General features: G+C 61.7%; 1 protein-coding gene across 1 annotated transcript; it reads right to left on the bottom strand.

Moving 5' to 3' along the window:
• Positions 1-307: 307 nt before the first annotated feature.
• On the bottom strand, positions 308-9,333 carry SAMM50 (SAMM50 sorting and assembly machinery component). Its single transcript, XM_037058186.1, has 8 exons — positions 9,260-9,333; positions 6,775-6,862; positions 4,560-4,666; positions 3,924-4,054; positions 3,609-3,696; positions 1,900-2,028; positions 1,410-1,481; positions 308-736 (listed from the first exon to the last, which is right to left on the bottom strand). Exons 1-8 carry the CDS (start codon positions 9,302-9,304, stop codon positions 323-325), a joined length of 1,074 nt encoding a protein of 357 aa, XP_036914081.1. The 5' UTR covers positions 9,305-9,333; the 3' UTR covers positions 308-322.
• Positions 9,334-9,339: the final 6 nt, after the last annotated feature.

Here is a 9,339-nt window from a genome sequence, read left to right on the forward strand (position 1 = left end):
CCAGCTGCGCGCCTGGGGCTGCAGAGCTGGGCTGGGGCACAGCCCACAGGACGGCGGCAGCTGGTGCAGCTGGAGAACCACAGCCCTAACGAAGTGCTTCGTGGACACTTTAACCACCTGCAACCCCAATGTCAGAAGGAGGCTCCCCAGCACAAGCAAGAGGCCAGCCGAACCCGAGCAGGATCCGCTTCCGCTCCGTCACAGCAGGACAGCCACCCCTGAGAGGGGAAGTGGCCCCCAGGTGACAGGCACCCGAGGTGACAAGAGGCAGACACATGGCTCCCAGCCGGGCGCTCAGAGACAGCCCTTCCCTAACAGGCGCTCACCCCCGGATCCTGGGCAAGTCAGGAGGAAGGAAATCCCTGGAGGTGACGGCAGGGAGAGCAGGGCCATGCCTGCCCCCCTGCCCTCTGCCCGGGCGACAAAGGGACAGGGCGCAGGCTGCAGGCCTGTGCTCTGCGGTGAGTGGGTCCCGATCCCTTTGAAAGAGAACTGTCACCACCTCTCCCCAGAGGACTGCCACTTCGGCGATGTTTAATGAGCGAGCACTGCGACGTGAGCGCCAAAGCTTCAGACGCTCAGAACCCGAGGTCCCCAAAACCAGGGATGAGGGTGCGTGCAGGTGCCGGAGTTCCGGCCAGATACTCACAGAGTCGAGCACAAGTTGTTTATTCAGCTGAAGCTCAAAGTCTTCTTTTATGAAGTTCACATCCCCTCCGGTGTAGCCCGCCAGCTCCTGGGGAGGGGCCACCGTGAGAGAGAACAGCAGCCTCATGGAGTTAGAAAACCACACACCCTGTCTGCTGGTGGCCTGTTCTCAGTGGGGCCAGGGGCCTGGCGGGGACCCGGACCACCATGCGTCCTGAAGAACCCCAAAGCAAATCCGTCCCACATGTGACAGAACTCGGGCAACACTTTATCACGGAGCTCGCAGTGGGTGACATGGTTTGTGGCCCAATCAGCGCTTGAAGAAACCCCACCGGTCTTCCAGGACCTGGCACAGTGCGCATAATCGCCCAATTTCCAGCCGCTCCTCCAACACTGAAGACCAGGACAGACCCAGCCTGGGCGCCCCAAGCAGCCCGGCCCCGCAGGCCAGGCGGTACAGCCCCTGCCTGGAGCTGGCACGAGAAACCGCTCACACCACAGCTCGAGGCTCCCCCCACCCAGGCAGGGGCACTGCAGAGGCCAGAGGGCCACGCTCACTCTGCTGCTGACGAGGGCAGAAGACTAAGCCCTGAGAGGGACTGACACCCTCACAAGCCATCCTGGGAGGATGTTCACAATTAGGGAAGCTGTTCCATACGGAAACCGCCCCCCCCCCCCCCCCCNCCCCCCCCCCCCCCCCGACACCACCCCCCCTCCCCGGCCGCCTGGAGTGCACAGGCGCGAAGGGGGCGGAGCGCTACCTGGTTGACCTTCAGCAGCGCGCCTCTCTTGGGTAGGATGGAAGAGTTCCGGGAGTCGATGACCATGGCATGCTGCAAGACACAGGTGCCGGCTCCTCAGCTCAAACGGGGCTGTGAACCGGCGACGCCCACCGCGCGCTAACGCTGGGCCCGGCCTCGTGCCGAGCCCTCACCTCCACGCACGGAAACCCGGTGAGGGAGGCAGGAGCACCGCCCGTGTCCCACGCCAGGGAGCTGAGAGCAGGTGCAGGCTGCGCCCCCACCGCCGGGCCAGTTCTCGCGGGGCTCCACCGGGGCCGGCCCCAGAGCGTTCACCTGCCAGCTCTCGCGCACACCTGTTCCCCTCCCCGCCAATGTTACTGAGAAACAGTAACAGGCAGCGCCCATGGTGACACCTCAGTCCGCCCTGATGCTGGCGATGGCTGCGTCCCAACGCACACCGCGGCCGCAGCCAGGCCTCGGCACACTCACTCGCATGAGCAGTCCTTACCGAAAGCGACGACTTCAGCGAGTGGCCGCTCTCCTGTCGGACGGCGAAGGACGCTGTCCTGGCGAGGCAGCCCAGCTCTCGCCACACGCCCTCCCACTTGACCGTGTGGCTGGTCTTCCATATGGGAAACTGCAAACACAGGGGCGGTCAGCCTTCGGGTGCTGGAGGCTGGAGGGCGCCTGGACAGGCCTTTGGAGGAGGCCCCCTGACGTCATTCACCAGTGAAATATGGAAGGGCAGCCAATGAAACAGAGAGGGAGATGAGTGGAGGGAGCAGGGGAAGGGGCGGGGCGAGCGAGGGTTGGGGGCCCAGGCCAAAGGGAACATTGCGCCCTGGCCCTGGCTGGCTGTCCTGGGAGAGGAAACAGTGAGCAGCCAGAGCCCCTTCTGCCCCATCAGGCAGCTCGTCACAGGAAAACAGCTGCACTCGAAGACACGGCTCCTGTCTCTGGGCCACAGCTAGGACGAGGTGGGCCAGGCAACACCATCCAGTGTGCAGAGTTCACGTCTCTGGTCCTCAGGGCACCAAGGACAGGGAGCAGGACTCGGGCCTCTCCTTAGGGGCCCGTCCCTCACCCCAGGGCTGCCAGGGCCCGGCACCGCTGCTCCACGTTCCTCTGCCCTCCACCCGGACCCAGCTGGGCCCTTCTCCTTTCCTAAGAATCTGCTCCCTGAGAGGCTTGGAGGAAAGAGACACAAGGGGACGCAGGAGGGAGAGCCCTCCCACACTGCTGGCGGCCAGAGACCCGCTGGGGGAGCGGCTGGGTGGCCGCTTCTGCACCCCAGGACGGGGCAGAGGGGTCAGAGCTACTCCCTTCGGGTCAGCACAGGCAGCCACGTGCAGAACCGAAAATGAATCACAAATGCGCACGTCTACCCTGCGTTCTGTCTGCCTGGTCTAATGAGTTTCTCTGCCCTCGGCCTGCAGGGTGAGAAGCGTGAGTGACTCGTGTCTAGTGCCCCCAGGTGCCAGGTGAAGCCCAGGCGGCGACCTCGGGAATTCAGTGGGGTTCTCAGACCAGAGTCAGTGCACTGGGGTGGGGAACTCAAACCGAGTCCTGGCCCATGGTGGGGACGAGAGACGCTGACTCAGCAAGGCAGGCGGGGCACGGGGATGGCTGTTTCTGACCAGTGTGCCAGCAAGGCGGATGCTACTGGTCTGAGGGCCACGCTGGGGGAGCTACTGGATCAGGAAAGGAACGGGAACCCACGTGGAAGGAAGGGAAACGGCAAGGCTCACTGTAAAGCCAAAAAGGCCAAAAGGACTTAAGTCCATTTGTTGCATTCAGTCGGATCCTGCTGGCAGTAAACTTGAGCGAGAACCAGCACCACACTTTCTGGGACCAGAGTGCCACTGAGGGCTGTCCAGAGGGGCTGCTCTGAGCATGGGGGGGAAGGACAGGCAGGCATCGTCACAGGAAGTCCGGGGCTCAGAGGAGGTCTACCAGGTCCGGGAAGCTGCCCCGTGGCTACTAGCCACACCCTGCCCAGGCAGCAAGGCCAGGGCACAGGCCGGAGCTGGGAGGGAGAGGGTGGAGGGCAACCCAGCACCAATGCCGGGGTGCCACTCCCCCGCCCCTCCCGGCGTCAGGCCTCTGAGAGGTCACTGCTCTCCTGGGCCAGCCCCACTCGCTGTCTTTGGGGATCCAGGAAAGAGGCACTGAGTCTTCCCTCGGGCGCAGAGGACGAACGTCGGGAGCGCTACTCACGCTGTACTCTGCAGAGACGCCCCGGTCCGTCTCCCGAAGTGAGCTCCACGGGAACTGCCCAGTGACTTTGTACAAGTTCACAGAGAAGCTAGGAGGCAACGGGACAGGGCTTTACCCCACGGGACAGGGACCACAACCACACACACTCGAAGCAACAGACGGAAAAATGCACTGTGGGCGCCCCTCCAGGAGGGACCCCAAGGCATGTGGAAACCCGGCCGGATGTTAGCCAACTCACTGTGGCTCCTCTCCCCAACAAGCAGCCCCCCTAACTGGGAACTGGGCCCCTGCGTCAAGGGTCTGTTGGCTTCCTACTTTCTTTGGAAGTTTCCGGGCTGTGGTTTGAAGAAGGACAGGCCGTAGGAAGTCTCCTTTGTTCCATAGGAAAACTGAAAGGTCACCTTCTCCGCACGGCCTAGTAGGTTAGGCAGCTTGAGGCCAAGCACCTGGGAGGAGAGAGTGGGGCTCTGAAAGGGGGGTGACGGCTTTCTGAGAAAGCCCAGGCTGGCGAAGGGACCCGGAGACACGGGGCAAACAATGGAGACTGCAGGTCTGGAAGGGCCGCCCACCACCACTTTCGCTCCATAAAACCTGTCTGTGCTGAGCCTGCGCCCTGTGTGCCCCCCGCCCCGCCCCCGACGCATCCGAGGGGCCGGTCCCACTGCTGCTGCACGGGCTCAGGGAAACCAGCTGTGGTCTGGGGCTGGGGGGACGCGAACAAGAAACTCACCACAAACACTCCCCAAACCATTGCTAACTCACTACTGATGTTCACACTGTTCTCAAACAACCCAAAGCACATGAGGACGACGAGCTCTCGGGAGGCCGATGAGAGGCCACCTCACACTCGAAGGGCAAGCTTCGGGACAGGGTCCGCCCAACCCAGAGCGTGGGCGCGCGCGCCAGCCCGCCGCCACAGCCCCCCGCGGGGCAGGGGGTGCCGAGCCGTACCATGCTGCCCTCGTTGTTCCCGACCATCGTGTTGTAACTGCCGGTCAGCCTCCTCAGCTCGGTGACTTCGAAGGTCACGTCCAGCCCGTTGGGAAGGGCGTCGTCACCTGGGAACGGGGCGAACGCCCCCCGGTCAGGCCGCCGGAACGTGCACTTGCACACCCGGTCCCATTGCGACAACACAGTGTGAAGGCTCGGTATGTTTCACAACCCTCTTTGGACACCCCACTCTCCATCTTCAAGTTCAAGAACGCTGCCCCCCCACAGTCACCCCGCCTCTACAGCAAAGCACTCGGGCCCAGTCTCGGCGGCAGAGAATCCCGGAAGGCAGACTCCACTGCAAGGGCACAGCCACGGCAGCGCCCTGGCCAGGCACACAGGGTTTGCTTCTGTCCCCCCACTGGGGACCGTGACACCACCTGGGGCCTCAACTCAACTGACACTAAAATGGGGAACTCTCTGGTAACCCTGGAAGAGAAGCGAGGGCTGAGATACAAGCGCAGGAGGTGGCTATCTTGGCCCTCCTTCAGGCTGAGGGTGCGGTGCCTGTAGAATTAGGGCCCGAAGCCGGTGCGGCCTGGGCAGCCAGAGCAGCCGGGGAGCCGGGAAGCAGGGCTGAGCTCCCAGGCCGGGGGCCGCTCACAGGAAGGAGGGGCCGAGCCTGACCCCAGCTGGACAGGAGACGCCCAGGCCCTGCTCCCAAATACCGAGTCAGCTGGTCAGGGTAGAATCTTCGCACCATCTTTTCACTTTTTTTTAAATAACAGGTTTTATTGTTTAAGGCGGTTTCAGGTTCATTGAGAAGCTGAAAGCAGAGCCGCTTTCCTGCCCCCCACACACACATTTCCTGTTACAGGTGGCGTCGGTGTGGCCGTGGCTACAGCTGACCCGAGAGTCAGACAGTGCTTCTCAGTACCGTGTGGTCTGCACTGGGGTTCGCTCTTGCCCTTTCCATTCTCGGGGCGGGGGTCACCGTCACCGACTCACACAGAACGGCCTTGCTGCCTTGACCCACGGTTCCCTAACAGCCCCCGGCGATTCCAGGGTGTGGCCGGGTGGCCGCTGACACTGAGGGCCGGCCAGCCACGCACGGCCAGTCCCACTCGCAGCAGACAGGAGGCCGCGAAAGCCAAGGCCACCACCAGGACCTGCCACCAGGAGCTGCACTAGTGGGTGACGGCAGGGGCCGTCCGCCGCTCCCTCGTCTGGCCTGGGGCACGTCCTTGAACTTCCTAGCCTGCTTCCTTAGCTGGAAATTGTTCTTTCTCACAGAATAACAGTGCCCGGGTGTCTGTGAGATTCATCTGGGTCACGACACAAACCCTTACGCAGAGCTGAGCACAGGGCAACTATCGAAGTGAGGGCGCAGTGACCGCTGGCTGTCTCCCCCTATCCTCTGCCCTCACTCAGCCAGTGGGGCTCCAACTATGCCGGATTGCTGGCCGCACCCCCAAAGCCCCTGCCTCCATCGACCGTGCATTCCTGCCAAGCCCCAGGCCAGGGCAGCGCTGCTGGGCTGGGGCTGCACTCAGAGCCACCGCTCTAGCCGCAGGCGAGTCCTCGCTCCCCAGCCGAGCGCATGGCCACGTGGACCGCACTGCCCGTCCTCCCCGTACTAGGCTGAGCTCGCCCGGGCTGGCGGGGTCAGAGGGGGTGCTGTGTATACCACCGGGACGGTGCCTAAGGGAAGGGCGGGCCTTCCCCTCCTTTCCTCCTTCCCGACACCGGGACGGGAGACGTGGATGCTAGAGCGGTGCTCGGCCACCACAGGGACCAGGGGACGCTGGGGACGACGAAGTGACGAGACACCATGGGAAAACCACACCAGCCCCAGACCGTCCCCCACAGCAAACAGGCAAACAAACACAAACTAAAACGGAACTCCGATCCGCAGTGCCCTCCTCTTTTCAAAGCGTGCGTTCAGATGGGGTCCGCAAGGGCCCCCTCAGACACCTGCTGGGCTGGGCGAGTATCACCAAGGATCACCTGGCTCCCGCCCCCAGGACCCTTCTCTGACCCCTGGCACCATCCAGGGGTTCAGAGGACAGTATGTTCAAAGTGCGCCCGCCCTCCCCGGGCCTGACACACAAACCCAGTTCCCCCCTGGGACTGCTGACCACCGAGGCCGGGCCGCCTCTACCGGGAAACACACACTGCTTCTGTGACCCCGGGGGGCGAGTGGCAGGCACCATGGAGAACGACACATAGCACGTACCTTGGCATGTGTCGATCAAAACATCCACTTGTTTAAATATCCCCAGACGAAGCAGCTTTTCACGGGCTTCGTGAGATTTCCGCATTACCTGGGAGGCAGCAAACCAAAGAACGTTTCTCCCTAAGGTTCACACACACGACCAGGGGCCCTGGGCCCAGGCTGGCGGTCACCGTCGCCCGCTGGCTGGTCCCTGAGAAGAGAACCCCACTCAGACCAGACACACGAAAGAAGGGACAGGGCACTGAGGGGCAACGTGGAATCCCATTCAGAGAGCAGAACGCACGGCGGCAGCACAATCCCTTCCGTGTGAGCAAACCAACCAACAAACCGACCTGAAAAGCACACGCCGGGCAGGCTCTCCTGGCGAGTCACGGCCAATCAACAACCGAGATGCCCGGAGAACAGGGCACCCCGGGGCTGCGCCCACACGCACCCCTCAGTTGTCCGAATCTCCTCACCGCCCTGCCGCCTCCTCCATCCAGAGCAGTCCTGTCTGCGGTGGCCTCGGCCAGACGTATGGCGGGGGTGGGAGGGGGACAGAGTCAGGGAGCTGAGAGGGGGCACCCGTGTCAGGGCAGAGTGTGGGGCTCGTCCCTCGGGAATGGGGTGAGATGGCAGAGTTGGGGGTGTGAGGGGGACGGCGGCAGGGACACGGTGGAGTGTCCGCAGGACTGGAGCTGACCACGTGGGCGAACATGGGGGAGGGAGGAAGGGAGGGAAGTGGACACAGGGGTGGGAGGGATCCCAAGGCAGACCTGGCAGCTGAGGGTGGCCAGGCACACCCGGGGTACAGCGTCCAAGGGGAGGACGGACAACACCCAGTTTGGAGGCAGGTGTCTGAGGACAGTCACTGGTTGGGTGGAGTGGCCGAGAGGTGAGAGGAAGCTACGGACACCGTGGCTCTGGGCTCCCCACTTCTCAGTGCCTCGGGAGAAGTCGGGTCTGGTAGGACGGGGCTGGGGGCGATGAAGAGTCCGATTTCCCACTCGGGGTAGAGGTGTTGGCGGCAACCCCATGAGAAAATGCTGAGTGGGCGGTTGCACACTCAGGGCTGAAGCTCAGCAGAGAGGAAATGGGTGGAAATGAGTGTGAGGAGCCCTCAGCAGAGAGGCCAAGAGACCAGCGACAGATGAGCTCACCAGGGGACCAATCCTCACGGGAACCAACACTTCAGGGGGTCGCAAGGAAAAGGGCTGCCAACATGCCTAAAATGAACGTGACGGGGCGGGAAGCAGCCCAGGAGAGTGTGGGACCCACGGAAACCGAGGGAGGGGGTGTCGAGCAAGGGGCAGGATGCAGACACACCCCAAAGACAGCAAAGCAAGAAAACACATTCAGTGCAACAGCGGTCATTTTCAATATGCAAAAAGCTTCTTAATAAAAGCCCAACAGTGAGAAGGAAAACAAAGTCACCAACAGGTAATTCATAGAAAAAAATGTGAATGGCCAAGAGACATGGAAAGGCACTTCATCTCATTCACAATTAAAAGATGCAAATTAGCCCTAGCTGGTGTGGCTCAGTGGACTGAGTGCCAGTTTGTAAACCAAAGGGTCACTGGTTCGATTCCCAGGCAGGGGACATGCCTGGGTTGCGAGTCAGGCCCCCAGTGTGGGGGGCATGCGAGACGCAACCACACACCGATGTTTCTCCCCCTCCCATCCCCTCTCTCTAAACATAAAAATCCTTGAAAAATAAAAGGTGCAAATTGGAACAAAGAAGATAGTATTTTTCACATAACAGGCAGGCAGGAGTTTTTAAAGAGTGTTACCACCCCAAGTTGCGGAACAGACTCTCCTATGGAGACGCTGGGGGTGTGGGCTGTGGGTCTCTCGAAGGGCAACATGGGGCATGTGCTGAGAGCACAGAGCGCCACCTGCAGGAGCCAACCCCGAGCGTGTTGGCACAGACACTGAGGCGCTCACCGCAGCGCTGCTCCCAGGAATGAAGCGCTCCATCTTCGTCCCAGGTGGCAAACACAAGGCCGGGGGGCCGCACCTGCCTCTCCACCTTGTTTTATGCGGCCCGGCACCCTATTTTATCTAGCCCGGCATCTTGCTTCTACCTGGTGGCAGCACCAGGCTCTCCCTTAACTATTCGGGAATAGTTACATTTGTACACTCCTAAAATTATATTCAGCCCTTGGAGGGAACTGGGGGCTGATGTGGCCCCAGTGACAATGAGTTTGACTCCCCTCGTCTACGTGAACACCCGCCCACAGTAAACTGTTTGGTAAACGAAGGAAAGCAGTGAGGTATGGTGCGGGCGGTACGTGCCCGTTTGAGGTCTCCGTGACGGTCAGTAACGTCCGCCACGAAAGGCGCAGGAGGAACGTGGGGAACTGAGCCATTGCTCATGGGCTTGGCGGGGTCCTACCCGTGGGCCAGCGCAGAGGCTGGGGTGCGGCACATGCTGGGGGGCAGACACGGGAGAGTCACAGCATCTTCGGAAGGCAGTGGGAAAGACGTGAGCAGAGAAAATACTTGCCTCGATAAGGTTTTTAGCCTTAAAAACATCTCCAATTTCATACATGATGATATCATCTTTCGTCCTTCCAAGCCCATCAA

This window comes from Sturnira hondurensis, unplaced genomic scaffold, assembly GCF_014824575.4.
Source record: "Sturnira hondurensis isolate 20B ecotype Veracruz unplaced genomic scaffold, ASM1482457v3 Scaffold0009967, whole genome shotgun sequence".
Classification (NCBI taxonomy): domain Eukaryota; kingdom Metazoa; phylum Chordata; class Mammalia; order Chiroptera; family Phyllostomidae; genus Sturnira; species Sturnira hondurensis.

Coding starts and splice junctions, on each gene's coding strand:
- SAMM50 (XM_037058186.1), bottom strand. CDS start 9,304: ATGTATGAAATTGGAGATGTTTTTAAGGCTAAAAACCTTATCGAG. Junction 6,863..9,259: donor AGGCTAAAAACCTTATCGAG/GCAAGTATTTTC, acceptor GCTGCCTCCCAG/GTAATGCGGAAATCTCACGA. Junction 1,482..1,899: donor CGCTGAAGTCGTCGCTTTCG/GTAAGGACTGCT, acceptor TGTGTCTTGCAG/CATGCCATGGTCATCGACTC.